The sequence below is a fragment of the Drosophila willistoni genome (assembly GCF_018902025.1).
Source record: "Drosophila willistoni isolate 14030-0811.24 chromosome 2L unlocalized genomic scaffold, UCI_dwil_1.1 Seg168, whole genome shotgun sequence".
Lineage (NCBI taxonomy): Eukaryota > Metazoa > Arthropoda > Insecta > Diptera > Drosophilidae > Drosophila > Drosophila willistoni.
This window is the reverse complement of record NW_025814047.1, coordinates 13462897-13480143: the sequence shown is the minus strand read 5'-3', so window position 1 is coordinate 13480143 and position 17247 is coordinate 13462897. Positions and strand designations below refer to the sequence as shown.

General features: G+C 37.2%; 1 protein-coding gene across 1 annotated transcript; it reads right to left on the bottom strand.

Moving 5' to 3' along the window:
* Window positions 1-249: 249 nt before the first annotated feature.
* LOC111519133 lies at window positions 250-4460 on the bottom strand. Its single transcript, XM_023178209.2, has 2 exons — window positions 342-4460; window positions 250-286 (listed from the first exon to the last, which is right to left on the bottom strand). Exons 1-2 carry the CDS (start codon window positions 1068-1070, stop codon window positions 275-277), a joined length of 741 nt encoding a protein of 246 aa, XP_023033977.1. The 5' UTR covers window positions 1071-4460; the 3' UTR covers window positions 250-274.
* Between the last annotated feature and the right edge of the window lie 12787 nt (window positions 4461-17247).

Sequence of the window (17247 nt, the reverse complement as noted above, 5' to 3'; positions counted from 1 at the left end):
CGCTCTCCAAGTTCACCTTCTCGTCTTTTCTCCTTTCAAGTGTAACCATTTTCAAGGCATTTAAGTCTAACTTAATATTACATGCTTTCATAAAATCTCTTCCCAAAATTTCTTCATGGCTCAAAGACTCATTATCAACGACTATTAAATGAAAGAATACTTTTAATGAATTTTAGAAAATTATTTAATCCGTAATATATATGATAAAGTTAAATTTAATGTATCTTTTGTGGTAAACAAGAGATTTTAATAAGTGAAACATCACTGCCTGAGTCTATGAAGCATGCTGTAATTAGGTAAGGATTAGTTGGTGTTTTAAAATATATCTTAACATATCTTACGTCATCGCATCCTTTAGCTAGCTTCTCTTTATTAAGTGGACACTTAGCCACCCAATGATCCAAGGCACCGCATCCGAAGCAGGACCCTGGCACTCTGTCGGGTTTCATACAGTCCTTGCTCATGTGGCCCTTCGAGTTGCAGTTGTAGCAACGGAAATCTTCTTTGGAACGTCTGCCCTTAGCGGCCACCTTTGTAGATTCTCTTGCTGCTCGCTGTACCGGTATCTGAATGCCTGAAAATGCACGGCGCAATTCTGCAATCCACTTCAATCCTTGAATCTGCGCTTGAATGCGGAGTCCCTCCACAGGAATCCCTTCAATGGCTTTGTCTACTCGCTCCTCTTCGCTGATGCAGATAGCATCTGACAGCCTGGCCTTCTCATCGATGTAACTAACGAAACTCTCATTGGCGCTCCAAATTCGAGACTCGAATAGGCGCCTGGCATCTGCTTGAGACACAGTTTTCCCGAACGACTCGACAAGGTGCTCACATATGTTGTCCACGGGTTCCAAAATGCGCGTACCATTGGCATGAAGCCACTCATGAGCCCGTCCTTTAAGTTTGGAGACTAGACGCATGTGCATTTGTACACCTTTGATTCCATATACACCGCTTATATTTGTCAGCTGCGTGAGCCATTTCTTTCCACACGAGTTCCCATTAAATTCCAACAACGCTTCCTTCGCTAATTGGAATTTTCCAGCTGACGAAAAACTGCTTTCCAACATTTCCTCCGAGAGTTGGTTTACCAACACTGGTTCACGACGCTGGTATTGCGCGCCAATTGGTTCTGGTTCACGACGCTGGTTTGCGCGCCAATCAGTTCTGCTGCCATCTCGTTTTCGCTGCCGCTCTCGTTCGCGCAACCGTCGTTGCGTCGGCACTGAATCGTGCGTTTCGTTTTGTGTCTGGCGTTGAGGCGCCACTATGTCGAACAATTGTGGTCGCAGTAAATCGCACAATTTTTTCAGCAAGACATCAGTGTTGTTGTCTCCCTCTTTCTCATTTTTGGTCTCTGACAGTTGACAGTTACTTTCGTCTTCTGTACTTTCCTCGACAGTCTCAGTTCAATAGATATGGAACAAGCTCCTCGTCGATCCACTGGAACATCGTTTAAGAGCGCCACAAGCTCGGCCTTTGACCCTGTTGTAGGCAAGTCCAACAGCTCCAGCCACTTCTTCAAAGTTGGCAAATTGTGAGCCTCAATGTTGATGTCCATTGTGTTAAAGTTCACCACTTCTGATATTGTGGGCGGGAGATGAATTGACCGATGTCAGGGTGTTTAAGAGATTCGCGTTTTATGTGCTTTAAATTAATTGTAGTTTATTTTATTTCGTAATGTACTTATTGTAGTTAGTGTTTATTATAGTTATTATTTATCGTAGTTATCTTGATATCTGTCTCACACTCCTCAACGCTCAGCAACGACTGACTCACACGACAGATGCGCTAAACTTCCCTCTCTCCGAGAGTCAATTAAAATACTGGGATCGAAGAGTAGCAAGAGAGCAAGTGTGACCGTCTCTCCTACTACATTATGTATAATAAAATTGAGCTCACTCTCATCTAAGCAACCAAACGTTGTAGTTCTACACTTTTCACAAACCAACAGGTTATGGGCCTCAGTGTTAAGTGTATTCACTAAAAAATAGTGTGAAAGTATTGAGTGTTCAAGATTCGTATATTTTTTCTCGGTATAACGGACATTGCAAGAAAAATGAATGCGAAAGATCTAGCGAGATATGGAAAGAACTAGAAAAGTTCCATCGACCAACATGTCCAGTGAGAAAAGTGACCCTGTTTAAGCAGTTATTAAACAAAAGAATGGCTGAAGGTGACAGCGTGCAAAAACACATATTGGAATTTTCAAACATTGTTGAAAATTTGTCGGTGATCGATGTAAGTTTGCCAGAAGAGTCTACCGTAATTTTGTTGCTTGCGAGTTTGCCCATGTCTTATGAGAACTTTGTCGTGGCCTTGGAAGCTCGTGATGAGTTGCCGAGTTTCAGTACCATAAAATGCAAGCTAGCCGAAGAAAATTAACGACGAAAGACGAACAATCAAAACGATGTTGTACAGGCATTCGCAGCATGCTCTATCGGTGGTGAGAGGGGTAAGCGACGAGACAACAAGTCAGAGGCAGACAGGCGCCGATGCTTTTAATGTGGCCAACCAGGACATTTCGTGGCAAAATGCGCGATGAAAGAAGAGAATGAAAACAACGCCAATGTGAGAGGCGGGAAAAAGAGCGGAATATGCGAATATTGGAAGAATAAAGAGGGGCAACGATCTATTGCTGGCGTTGCCACTAACAATCGGATGGATATCGATGATTGGGTTATCGATAGTGGCGCGACATCACACATGTGATGTATTATTGAGTTGGCAGGAAATTATTTTATGACGTCACAAGGCAGAGGAACAGTGATTGTACATAGCAAACTTGGGTACACAATAACGCTCAGAGACGTTTTATTTGTACCAGGCTTGCAATGCAATTTAAATATCGGTGGGAAACGCGGTTTCAAATGGATGCACCGTACTTTTCAATTCGGGAACTACCAAAGTTAATGACGATAAGGGCATCAATATATTAATGGCCAAAAAGGTCTGTGGATTGTTTCTGTGTGAAACTAAAAATCAAGAGAGACTGTGTGTTTCTAAAGCCTCCGATGAGCTTGAAAAATGGCATATGCGATATGGTAATTTAAATGTGCAAAGTTTGCGTGAGCTGCAGAACAAAGGGGACCAGGCAGACCAAAAATAGTCAGAACGGGTCTACGAGGACGACCAACCAAACAATATAATTTTCTGAATGTAATGTTGGCAACTAACGTAGAAATACCAGAAACAGTGCAACAAGCACTAACGAGTCAACAAGCAGAGAAATGGAATACAGCAATGCAAGATGAATATGAAGCCTTACTGCGAAACAATACATGGGAACAAGTTAAATTACCAGCTGGTGTGAAACCCATTGGATGCAAATGGATATTTACCCTGAAAGAGAATGCAACTGGAGAAATCGACCGACACAAGGCAAGGCTCGTGGCGAAAGGGTGCAGCCAGAAATATGGAAGAGATTACAAAGGGACTTATTCACCGGTGGTGATACGGATGATCCTTGCAATGGCAGCGGAATATGAACTATACGTTCTTCAAATCGATGTAACGACGTCATACTTGAATGGAGATCTTGGATAAGAGGTCTATATGCAGCAACCGGAGTTTTACGATGACAAATCTGGCGGTGTGCTGAAGCTAAAAAAGTCGTTGTACGGTCTAAAACAAGCTGGCCGAGTTTGGAACACAACGTTGGATGCTGTTCTGAGAAAGTTGGGATATGAAATGTGAAAGTGAGCCATGCCTATACACAAGATGTGCACCAGATAAGACGATGGACGTAATAGCCGTATATGTTGATGACTTGCTGCTTGCGTGTTCAGACAAGGGTAAGATGTTAGCTACTAAACAGGCTATCTCTTCTGAATTTCAGGTTGTCGACAAAGGACCGATTACACACTTTCTGGGTCTCGAAATCCAACGTGATGGTGACAAAGAGGCTATACGTCTCAGCCAGAGTATGCATATTAGAAGCCTGTTGAAGCAACTGGGCATGGAGATTTGCCGCACGGTATCCACCCCGTTAGAAGCTAATTTCCAGGTTAAGTGCGACAACAAGTCGTGCAAACGCATCGATGCTACGGAGTATCAATCCGTAATAGGCTCTTTGATGTATATACGACCAGACATTTTGCACTCGGTGTGCAAATTATCACAGAGGATCCCCATGGCGAGCATCTCGCAGCAGCGAAACAAGTGCTGAGATATCTGAACCAGACGGTAGATATGGCAATAACGTACAAGAAGACCGGCGCTGCGATCACAGGCTTTGCAGATGCAGATTGGGCAGGTGACTCAACTATCTATCGAAAGTCCTACACTGGATACGCATTCATGTGGGGCGGCTCAGTAATCTCACGGACATCAAGGAAGCAAAAATCTGTGGCTCTAAGCAGTACCGAGGCAGAATATATGGCGCTTTTCGATGCTGCAAAAGAGGCTATTTATAACGGGTGTTTTTTTAAGCGTTTGGTTTTTAAAATTGAAATGAAACACACAAAATTTGAATATTATTGTTAAATTTTTATTTGAGATGATAAAACAATCTCTGCCAACTACTTTTTAAAAATGACTTCATGTAAATGTTGGCCGCGACTGCGTTTCAAGTGATCAACACGGAAGGTCCAATTTTGCACCACTTTTTCCAGCATGTCTAAGGGAATTTTCATTGACACTGGCCGCTACAGCTGCAATATTCTCTTCTGTGCGCACTCTCCGTACACGATTCGATGGTTGAATGTCCAATAAAGTAAAATGTGTGCGAAATTTGTCCACAATTGCCTTTATGGCTTGCTCGGTTGGTCGGTTGTGTCGACCATAATATGGACGTAATTTGCGAAACACATTTTTTACAGAACACGAATTTTGATAATAAATTTCATTGATTTGTAAACGTTGTTCAGGCGTAAGTCCTTCCATGATGAAATGGCAAACTAAACTGAGCATTTTTCACTTTCACAGCTGTCATGAACATCATGCGGTATGTCAGTGTTGCCAACGTGAAAAACCAAACGCTTAAAAAAACACGCGTTATAAGAAAACTGATAAATGAGATGAAATTGTATTTTACGCTTGATTGTATAACCTTACATGGCGATAATGTTGGTGCTTTAAATCTTGTAAAAAACCCTGTTTATCATGCTATAAGCAAACATATTGATGTAAAGTACCACCATATAAGAAACTCATTTGAAGAGAATTTGATTAAGCTAGAATACTGTCCAACAACCGAAATGATTGCTGATATTCTTACTAAGAATCTATGTAAAGTTAATCATTTAAAATGTACGGCGTTGCTTGGACTAAATAGGTATTAGAACCCTGAATTGAGGGGAAGTGTTGATATGGCAATTCTGTGCTGTATCTGTCAGCCCTGTACATGTGGCAACCCTAGTTAAGTTTATGTATAATAAAATTGAGCTCACTCTCATCTAAGCAACCAAACGTTGTAGTTCTACACTTTTCACAAACCAACAATTATGTTAGAACAACATAAAGCTAAAAATAAGGAGTTATATGATAGAAAAATAACAATATAAAAATTAGAAACAATAAAAGTAGGATACAAAAAGTACATAAGGATAGATATAAAAAAAAAATATCGAAAGTAATTAAAAAAAAAATATACATCAAAATCTTTATGGATTCATCTATTATTGAAAATAAATTCATACAATTTCGAAAAAAAGAGAAAGATAATTTGTCTGGCCAGACACAGTGTAGTATATTCATACAAATAATCATTCAGTACAATGAGCTCAACTTATAACACCCTGTTGCAAGTATAAACAATTAAACATATACGCATTAAAATATAATTGTGCACTTGAATATGTTTATATATATATACATTGATGTATGTACACAAACATATTCACATAAATCTACAGCTAAGCATGATCATATATGTATTTGCATTTGTATATGCACATACATATATTCACATAAGCAATGTATGCACAAGCGTAACATGAGCTAGAGCCAGGCCAGCGTGGAACGCTGACCAAGCATTTTGATGCATGCGCTCCAACAATATGTATGTATGTACCGACACTCTCCCTCTCTTTTGTAGCTGTCGCATAAGTCGCAGCATAAGAATATATATGTAAACTTAGCTTAAGCAAAATAATAATTTTGAATAAAGAATCAATCTGAAAACTAGAATCAACGGACACTGACGTGTCCGTCCTCAATAATATCATTTCTTCTTAAATGGAACCCGGTCATTACATGGCGACCGTGACAGGACTCTAAAGGACCTACAAGGACTCTCCATGCTAACAACAGCAACAATAAAAAAAAAACCAAGAAAATTTCAACAAAACAAACAAAAAAAAAAAGCATAAAATAATGTCTCACAATGTGTTGCAACTACTTTAGCGATAGAGAGCAGCATTAGCAGCAGCAGCAAGCAGTCTGGCAACCCTGTTCCAGCTCTCCCCCCACCCGGCTTTAAACCAACAATCTTTATAAAAAACAAAGAATTCAATTGAACGTTTTAAGCGCCAAAAACAACAAATTCCCGCCCCCCGTCAAGTATCCATCTTTTCGGCAGTGGCGTTCGAAATCGACCAATCAACCAACAAGGAGCACGAATGAACAGTGAAGATATTCCCTTTGCGGAATCTGCTCCTATCGAGCAAAGGGATGCACCGACGCTAGAGGAAGCGTTAGAGCTGTATCCCAACGATGGACCGCGCCCACTCACAATAGCTGAGTACGGGGCCCGCAACACAAAATCTACAAAGCCAGAGCCAAAGAAGACCAAAAGAGGAGGCCAAATACACAAGCTACTCCAGCAGAAGAGGCTGGAAGTAGACTTACTGGCCACTCTGAAGACGGAGGAAGACCGACAACGCTGCATAGAGCGTATTGACATCCTGAAAGCTGAACTTCGCCAAAGAGCAAAGAAACGCAAGGGGCCGCAGAAATGCGCAAGCCTTAACTTGCCTTTAATTTAATAATTCTAATTATAAGCTTAATAGCAAGTTGGAGCACGAAAGTGCAACTTGCGAGCTACTAACTTTCTGCTAGGCTATTACTAACAATGTGGTTGGAGAATTTTTTTTTTAAAACAATAAAACAAATGAAATGTATACCTGAATTGTGAGCCAACCACATTCTCTATATTTTTTCCACGTCTCTGGCTCGCTGTGCAAGACACAGTTGAGATAAATTTTATTTCTCTCTTACTTTTTTTTTCCCTTCACGAATAATTTAAATAAAAAAAAAAAAAATATGCATGAATCCATAACAATTTAATTTTAGTATTTCAAATAGAAATCAAATTCAAGCAAATATGTACCGGTCAAAACATATTTACAAAAAAAATTAAAGTAATTGCTAAACAAAAGTTTTTAACCTGTCTTTATGAACTTTATTTCATATTTTGCACACTTGTAATAAATAAAAACAAAAATCCCATACGTATGTTCGATAATAGCATAAGTAAATTTGATGACATATCCGATATACCCACAATGGGGTTAATCGAAACAAAATCAGTGGACTCCACTGCGAATGTCATAAATAAAATTGAATCATCAAATGCTGATATGAGATTAACGAACATACTACTATTAATAATTGTCATAATATTGTGCGCATATGTATTATATAAGGCTTACCTATTACACAATAAATGTGTAACAAAAAGAGCTCTAAGCCTCTAAGAGCTCTAAAAAATAAACAACAGGCACCCTAGCATAGTCCAAGACTTAATTGAGGTTTTTAGAAGCGAGGGAAGTACCTCACCTCAACGCTCCATAAACTTAGTACAAATTAGGTTAGCTTACCTTGATATAACGGGCGAAGATTTCCCAGTCAAAGGAGGCACTAGGGTACAGATGAGTTTCATTCTCACGGTACCATATGTATGCTGCTTTTCAAACGCAGCAGGCACACTGCGTTTCTACCTAATGGAGGAACCAAAGCAGTAAAGAACTAAATACATCCATAATCAGTTAAATAGGCTTAGGCAGTTAGTGTAGAATATGGATAAAGCAGAAACAAAAAAGCTCCAAAAATATTTATCTTTCCTTGATTTCCTGATACAATCAGGTGAAACAAATCACAAATACAAGGAAATAAGGTATTGGATAGCCCACAACTACAAATTTCGAAAAAACATTGTAGATCTTATGGAAAAATCCATAAAAGTAGCTTATAGTAGATTATTAGCTAAGACTCCTTTAAGAAAAGACGTGCCCGGATGGGTCCACGAACTTTTCAAGGACTCAATTGCGCTGATAAACATATTAGAATCGAGTGTAGAACCAATAGATTTAACAGACTCAGATATAGAAATAATAGACATAGAATAGTAAAACCTTACACATTTTTAAAATTTTTTTTCTTAAATTAACAACAGGTCTAAACGCCAAATTCCTTTTTTGTTTAGTAAAATGGGTTTTCAAGAATCCAAAATAGAAATAGAAATTAATCTTAATAAACTATGGTTACTTGGGATGATATAATAGAAAAAGCTAGAATACACGCACAAGAATTAACTAAATCTTGTAAGTGTCTCTCGCAGAATAGAGAAACATCCCAAGACACAGTAACCAAACACACGAAGATAGTAACCGAGAATCTTCAAGCTATTAGAGCGGTATTAACTGAACACTATAGCAAACTAAAGACATGGCAAAAAACAGCCGCAAATGCGTTCTACAGTGATTGCAAACAAAAAGCAATAACTGTGCTAAACAGACACAATATTGAATTTAAACAAACATCTGATTTGGAAACTTCAATAGTACTGGAAGAAAAAACGCAACTTATGGCTGATGAAGAAATAAGTCAAGAAGAACCATCAGTGATAAGTCGTAACAAACCAACAATTCCCAAAGAAAACAACAAAATGGTACAAACAAGGGTAGAATTCATAAATACAGCCACCAAGCTGATACCATACTTCGATGGTGATAGTAAAAGTCTACCAGGTTTCATTGGAGCGCTTCGCGTTCTTGACACCATAAAAGAACCGCACGAAGCGGTAGCCATCCAACTCATAAAATCAAAATTAAAAGGTCAAGCGGCTAATAGCCTAAGCTCAGAAAAAACGATTGATGAAGTTATACAAAGACTATCAACAATCTTCAAGGGTGACTCAGTAGATCTTTTAACAGCAAAAATTAAAAATCTGCAGAGAAACCCCAATAACTGTGTTTCATACACAAACGAAATTACTGAGTTGACCGATGCCCTTAAAGGCGCATATATTTCGGATGGTCTTCCAACTGAACAAGCAATAAAATACACCACCAAAGTGGCAGTAAATGCTATGGTAGGTCATACCAAAAGTCCAAGAGTCCAATTATTAATGGAATCAGGACCGAGCAAATAACCAACAGATTGGTTATAACAATACCAATGTCCGAGTAGCACAAGATACTACTACGAGAAACTTCCAGACACCTCCAGATACTCAGCGCTAAATAAAAAAATATATACGGTTAACTTGAGTCTCAATAATTTCGTATTATTCAAAAATGTTTCAACAAATAAAAATTTAACATTTCTGATTGATACAGGTGCAGATATTTCAATTATAAAAGAAAATACTGATGTCTTTCACGACATCCATACAAATAAAATTATAGATATTCGAGGCATAGGAGAAGGGATAATAAAATCCAAAGGACTAGCCTCAATTGAGCTACAAACAGACAAATACATTATTCCATATAAATTTCATATACTTCATGAAGATTTCGCAATCCCCTGCGATGGAATAATAGGACTAGATTTCATGAAAAGATTTAATTGCCAATTAGATTACAATAGTTCCGAGGATTGGTTAATAATTAGACCACCAAATTTAACGTACCCAATTTATGTTCCAATAACATTCAATTCTGGTAATAACTCAACACTTCTACCAGCAAGATCCCAAGTGGTACGCAAAATAGAACTATCTTCAGCAGAAGATAACATTTTAATTCCGAATCAGGAAATTAAACCAGGCGTTTATGTTGCAAACACTATTGCAACAGCCCAAAGTACTTTTGTCCGATTTTTAAATACCACAGATAAATGCCAAATAGTAGGCGTTAACAATATAAAATTTGAATCACTTTCGAACTACGATATAGTTCAAAACACCAAAGATATAAGAAAAGAATCTGTAATTCATAAATTGAGGAAAAGGGTCCCAATACTATTCAAAGACAAACTCGAAAAGTTATGCACTGGGTATAGTGATGTGTTCGGACTTGACACCGAACCGATCACAACAAATAATTTTTATAAACAAAAATGAAGACTTAAGGATGATGAACCGGTATATGTGAAAAATTTCCGGAGTCCGCATAGCCAACTAAACGAGATCCAGCGACAAGTTGGAAAGTTAATTGAACAGGGTATTGTTGAACCATCTGTTTCGCCTTATAATAGCCCACTCTTGCTAGTCCCAAAGAAAACACTTTCGGGATCTAAAGAAAAAAACTGGCGATTAGTAATTGACTATCGTCAAATAAACAAAAAATTGCTGTCAGATAAGTTTCCGCTCCCCGGAATTGATGATATTCTTGATCAATTGGGAAGAGCAAAATATTTTTCTTGCCTTGACTTAATGTCAGGTTTTCATCAAATTGAACTAGAAGAAAAATCAAGAGATATAACGTCTTTTTCAACGAGCAATGGCTCATATCGTTTTACACGATTACCTTTCGGTCTAAAAATAGCACCTAATTCATTTCAGAGAATGATGACAATAGCATTCTCGGGGCCTGAGCCAAGTCAAGCTTTCCTCTATATGGATGATTTAATCGTTATTGGTTGTTCTGAACAACATATGATTAAAAATTTAGTAGATGTTTTTAAACTCTGCAGAAAAAATAATCTAAAACTGCATCCAGAAAAATGCTCATTCTTTATGCATGAGGTGACATTCCTAGGTCACAAATTCACAGATAAAGGAATCTTGCCGGACGACACAAAATTTGACGTCATCAAGAATTATCTAGTCCCACATGATGCAGATAGTGCTAGACGTTTCGTTGCATTTTGCAATTACTATAGACGTTTCATAAAAAATTTCGCCGAATATTCCCGGCACATAACAAGATTATGTAAAAAGAATGTTCCATTCGAATGGACAGCAGAATGCGAAAATGCATTCCAATACTTAAAAGAAAAGCTCGTTCAACCTAATCTATTGCAGTACCCGGATTTTAGCAAAGAATTTTGCATAATCACAGATGCATGCAAACAAGCATGTGGAGCAGTTTTAACACAAAACTATAATGGACTCCAGCTTCCAGTTTCATATGCATCAAGAGCATTCACTAAAGGTGAAAGCAACAAGAGTACTACAGAACAAGAGCTAGCAGCAATACACTGGGCAATACCATATTTTCGACCATATATATATGGAAAACATTTCACAGTGCGAACAGACCATAGACCATTAACATATTTGTTCTCCATGGTCAACCCGAGTTCAAAACTGACACGCATGCGGCTAGAATTGGAAGAGTACGACTTTACAGTAGAGTATTTGAGAGGTAAAGATAACTTTTTGGCAGACGCCCTATCAAGGATAACAATATCCGATCTAATTGACATGAACAAAAGAATCCTGAAAGTCACTACCAGGTACCAAAGTAGACAAAACAATTTCTGCGCAGAAAATAAACAAGAACTATTGCCAAGGCAAAATCTTGAAAAAGCTTCCAAGCCCAACGTATTTGACGTTATTGTAAATGACGAAGTACGAAAAGTAGTGACCTTGCGAATAACTGATTCCTCGACCACATTCAAACATGGCAGGAAAGTTATAGCAAGAATTGACATTTGCGATATCTATACCAATGGAATTCTCGACTTAGGTCAGTTTTTTCAAAGGCTCAAAAAAGAAGCCGGTATACTTAGTATCACCAAAGTCAAAGTGGCACCGAGCGAAAAGATCTTTGAAACTATTTCAATAGAATCTTTCAAAAATATGGGCAATCAAATTTTACAATTTTTAAGAGTAGCGCTACTCACGCCAGTGACCCTCATCCAAAACGATAAAGAAAAAGAAGCTATATTGTCTACATTCCATGAAGATCCAATTCAAGGAGGTCATACAGGCATAAATAAAACAATTGCAAAAATAAAGAGACGATATTATTGGAAAAACATGACTAAATATGTAAAAAAGTACATTAATAAATGTCCAAAATGCCTGACGTCGAAAACGACGAAACATACACGATCACCTATGATTAAAACCGAAACTCCACAATATGCTTTTGACAGAGTGATAGTGGACACAATTGGTCCACTACCACGTTCGGAAAATGGGAATGAATACGCAATCACATTAATATGTGACCTGACAAAGTATTTAGTAGCAATTCCTGTGGCAAACAAAAGTGCAACAACTGTGGCAAAAGCCATAGTCGAATCTTTTATTCTGAAGTACGGTCCAATGAAGACGTTCGTTACGGACATGGGAACAGAATATAAAAATTCCATTATAAATGACTTGTGCAAGTATTTAAAAATAGACAATATAACGTCTACAGCACACCACCACCAGACATTAGGTACCGTTGAAAGAAGTCATAGGACCTTCAACGAGTACATTCGTTCATACATTTCAGTAGATAAAACTGATTGGGACATATGGTTACAGTATTTCGTGTATTGTTTTAACACAACACCATCAGTAACACATAATTATTGTCCATATGAACTTGTATTTGGTAGACAAAGTAACCTACCAATTCAATTTAATAGCGTTAATACTGTAGATCCAATATATAATATAGAAGACTATTCTAAAGAAGTTAAGTTTAGATTAGAAAACGCGTGTAAGAGAGCTCGAATTCTTTTAGAAAAAAATAAAATTAAGCAAAAAGAAATAAATGATAGCAAAGTATTAGATTTTAAAATAGAAATAGGAGACCAAGTTTATCTCAAGAATGAAACAGGTCATAAATTAGAATCTTCTTATATAGGACCGTTTGAGGTCATTAGTATAGAGAAAAATTATAATGTAGTTATAAAGAATAGGAAAAATAGGGAACAAAAAGTTCATAAGGATAGACTAAAAAGGAATAACAAATAAAACACAAAAAAATATATATATAAAAAAAAAAAAAAAAAAAATTTAATAAGAATATATATATATAGATATCTTTTAAAAAAAAAAAAAATACATAAATATATAATATCAAAAAGTGAAAACGAAAAAAAAAAATATAAATATAAAATTTTTTTTATGGATTCATCTATTATTGAAAATATATTCATATGATTTCGAAAAGAAAGAGAGAAAAAGAATTTGTCTGAGCAGACACAAACTAAGACACAAAAAAAAAATTTTTTTCCCCTTATATACACATTTACCTTACCCTTATTTTACCTTTAATTAATTATCTAATGATTATTAATAACTCCATAATATTACGTTATTCTCTAAAAAGGGGAGGTGTAGTATATTCATACAAATAATCATTCAGTACAATGAGCTCAACTTGTAACACCCTGTTGCAAGTATAAACAATTAAACATACATATACGCATTAAAATATAATATAATATATACATTGATGTATGTACATAAACATATTCACATAAATCTACAGCTAAGCATGATCATATATGTATGTGCATTTGTATATGCACATACATACATATATTCACATAAGCAATGTATGCACAAGCGTAACATGAGCTAGAGCCAGGCCAGCGTGGGAACGCTGACCAAGCACTTTGATGCATGTGCTCCAACAATATGTATGTATGTACTGACACTCTCCCTCTCTTTTGTAGCTGTCGCATAAGTCGCAGCATAAGAATATATATGTAAACTTAGCTTAAGCAAAATAATAATTTGGAATAAAGAATCAATCTGAAAACTAGAATCAACGGACACTGACGTGTCCGTCCTCAATAATATCATTTCTTCTTAAATGGAACCCGGTCATTACAACAGACTAAAAAAAAAGAAACAATTTTCCTAAGATACACCTTTACTTTACTTTTATTTTACCTTTACTCAATTATCAATAATCATTATAATAACTCCATAATATTACATTATTCTCTAAAAAGGGGAGGTGTAGTATATTCATACAAATAATCATTTAATACAATGAGCTCAACTTGTAACACTTTGTTGCAAGTATAAACAATTAAATATATACGCAATAAAATATAGTTGTGCACTTGAATATGTTTATATGTATAAAGCTTCTGCTCTCTGACGTGACGGTCGTGTTTTTGCATAGCTCCTGAGTTTTTATTAATATTTATTGTTTTCTCTCAGTTTTTAATTGTGCTTAGTTTGTTTACGCTTTCACTGGTGTTGTTTGCTTGACACCCTCGTGTTTTATTTCCATAATTCGCCAAATTAAATAGTTTCAACAGTTTTTCTTTTTCGTGATTAGTGTTTGGTGCATTTAATTTTTTTTCTTTTTATTTTTTTCATTGCTTCTGCAGTTGCTCCCCTCATCGCCCCCATCATACCATCAGTGCTAGTGGCTTTGTTGTTCTATCTGCTTTGTGCTTGTGCTTAGCTTCTCTCCCGCGTTATCACTTTTGTAAGGCCGCCTCTCAAAGCTCGCCTTATAACTGTTCTTGCACTCTCTCTTGTGCTGTGCACTCTAGCTGTTCTCTTTGTTTTATTTGTAATTATTGATTTCTTATCGATAATTATCTTTGTGCTGTGTATTTAAATTTTTCTATTTATTCTTATATATATAAATTTATTTTTTTTTTTGCCTTGTGTTTCTTTTGGCTTTATAATGGCTTGTTGTCTACCTACTTGCAAGCATTCTGATCGTTTTGATGATCAGTATAGAGCAATATCTTGTTGGCTTTGCGATAATCTTATTCACTTAAAATGTGCTGGCCTCAATGGCCGCGACTACGACAAATTTTCTGGTTTGTCTGTGTCTAAGCCTGAGCTTGGCTTAATGCGCTGGACTTCTTGTGCCCATCTTGTGCCAGCCAGCAGCTTGATTTTAGCCGTATTTATAGGGATCTTCTTTTAAAGTTTCTTTCTTTAAACAAACTGGCCAAACAGCTGTCCAACGAGTGTGACTCTAGCGTACATTTATTGTCGCAATTCAAGTTTGTTCCACCTTCTGAGAAGTCGCCCAAGAAATGTACCCTTGAGTTGCCTCGCAAGCAGTCGCCAGCACTCTCTATTACATCGTCTCCCATTTTACTTTCGCCTACACCATCTTCTTGTCCCTCTTTATGCTCTTCTTTTCAGATTGAAGTACCCATCACAAGCCCTGGTGTACCTCATTCTATCCCTCACGCGAACTCCGATCAATCACAGGATCATGCTAGCTCTCAATCACTTGCGGATCCCAATGCTCGTAAACAATTATTTATCTCTAGGCTTGCTCCTGATACTTCTGAGTCGTCTGTGGCAGCTTACATTAGTAATATATGCCCTGCTAAAATTTTAATTCAAAAGTATAAGTTTTCTAGGCCTCGCGAAATCTCCTCTTTTAAAATTACAGTACCCAATGAGTATTTCTCAGCTATGGTTGACACTAATTTCTGGCCAGAGGGTTGTACACGAGTTTGCGCCCAATAAGCGCTCCCGTCCGTTGCCTGTCCACCTTTCTAATTTATCTTCTGCTTCAAAAAACTAATAACGTCTAGTCTTTGCATTCATTATCAAAATGTAAGAGGACTTCTTACCAAGCTCTCGAACCTGTTCTGTGATAGCCAAACCTTTTCGGCTGACATATTAGCTTTCTCTGAAACTTGGCTTAACTTCTGTGTTTTGGATAATGAAATTCTTTCTAATAACTTTATTTCTTATAGGCTTGATCGTGTTGGTCGTCGTGGCGGTGGAGTACTCATTGCTGTTAACTCGAATCTGTGTTCAAGTGTTGTGCCGATTGATCTGCCCTTAGGTGTTTAGTTTATTTGCGTTGAAGTTACATGTTCCAACTTTAGCTTATATATTTCTTGTTCATATATTCCTCCAGCTTCTGATATAACGACCTATATGCACCATGCTGATGCTTTGCAAACTATTTTTAATCGTCTTAAAGATCGCGATTTCCTTATAGTTTTAGGTGATTTCAACTTGGCTTGTTGATGATAATCTGTCTTTCTTAATTCCTTCATCTCAACATGTCATTTCTATTTGAGTGCTGCGATATAGATCGTGCAGTGAAGTCATCTGGGCCCACTGTTATTTACACTGTTTATAAATGATTTGCCTTTGGCCTTGGCTCATTCACGCGGGCTCATGTTTGCGGATGACGTCAAGATTTGTTATTCCTATAAAGATTTGTTATTCCTTCTTTCCAACAGTACTTGCAATCAGATCTCGATGCGTTCTGTGATTGGTGCCACGTTAATAAATTACACCTTAATCCTCTAAGTGTTCTTTTATGACTTTCAGTCGTTTGTCTCCGTTCCTAGCTCATTACTCTGTTAAGTCTGTTCTGTTAGATTGTGTACCATCGTTCAAAGACTTAGGCGTTATGTTTGACCCAAAAATTTCATTTAATGTTCATATTTCTTCTATTGTCAATAGAGCATGCAGCCTTCTTGGCTTCATTAAACGTTGGGCCAAAGAATTTGATGATCCCTATGTAACAAAGGTTTTATACACTTCGTTAGTTCGCCCTACTCTGGAATATTGCTCGCCAGTGTGGAATCCGCAATATGATGTTCACCAGCGTAGTATTGAATCGGTACAGAAGTAATTCCTTCAGTTTGCGTTACGCGGTCTTAATTGAGACCCGAGTCTTCGCCTACCTTCTTATTCTAGCAGACTTCTTCTTATTAATCTTCCTTCACTTTACAACCGTAGGCTCGTTTTTGGCATTCTCTTTCTCCATAAACTAGTCAACGGCGAAGTCATTTCTACTAATTTACTAGATACGCTTTATTTTTGTGTTCGCTCACGTCGGACCAGAAACTTTTTTCCTATTCACCTTAGTAGATGTCTGACTAACTACTCTCTTCACGAACCTTTTCGTGTTCTTTGCCAATCTTTTAACAACCTTTCTCACCCAATTTCTCCTCATCTTTCTGTCACTTCTCTTCGCGCTATACTTTTTAATCATCTACAGCGAAACCAATAATAATATTCTGGACTTGGATTGGCTGCTACTCATCCCTGACCACATTGGCTGTGACTCGGGGCATAGCTGGCACCTTATGCAAATAAAACACCTCCACCGGGTCGGGGATGTTTAGTTGTGTATATAGCTAAGCTATCTTTTTCAATTAATTACTATCTGTCTTTAGCTTAAGCTTTTTCGTCGACTGCTGTGTTAGTTGACGTAAATAAATAAATAAATAAATATA

What these genes read in the sequence shown, in the direction of transcription:
- LOC111519133 (XM_023178209.2), bottom strand. Translation starts at nt 1,070, where the DNA reads ATGTTGGAAAGCAGTTTTTCGTCAGCTGGAAAATTCCAATTAGCGAAG.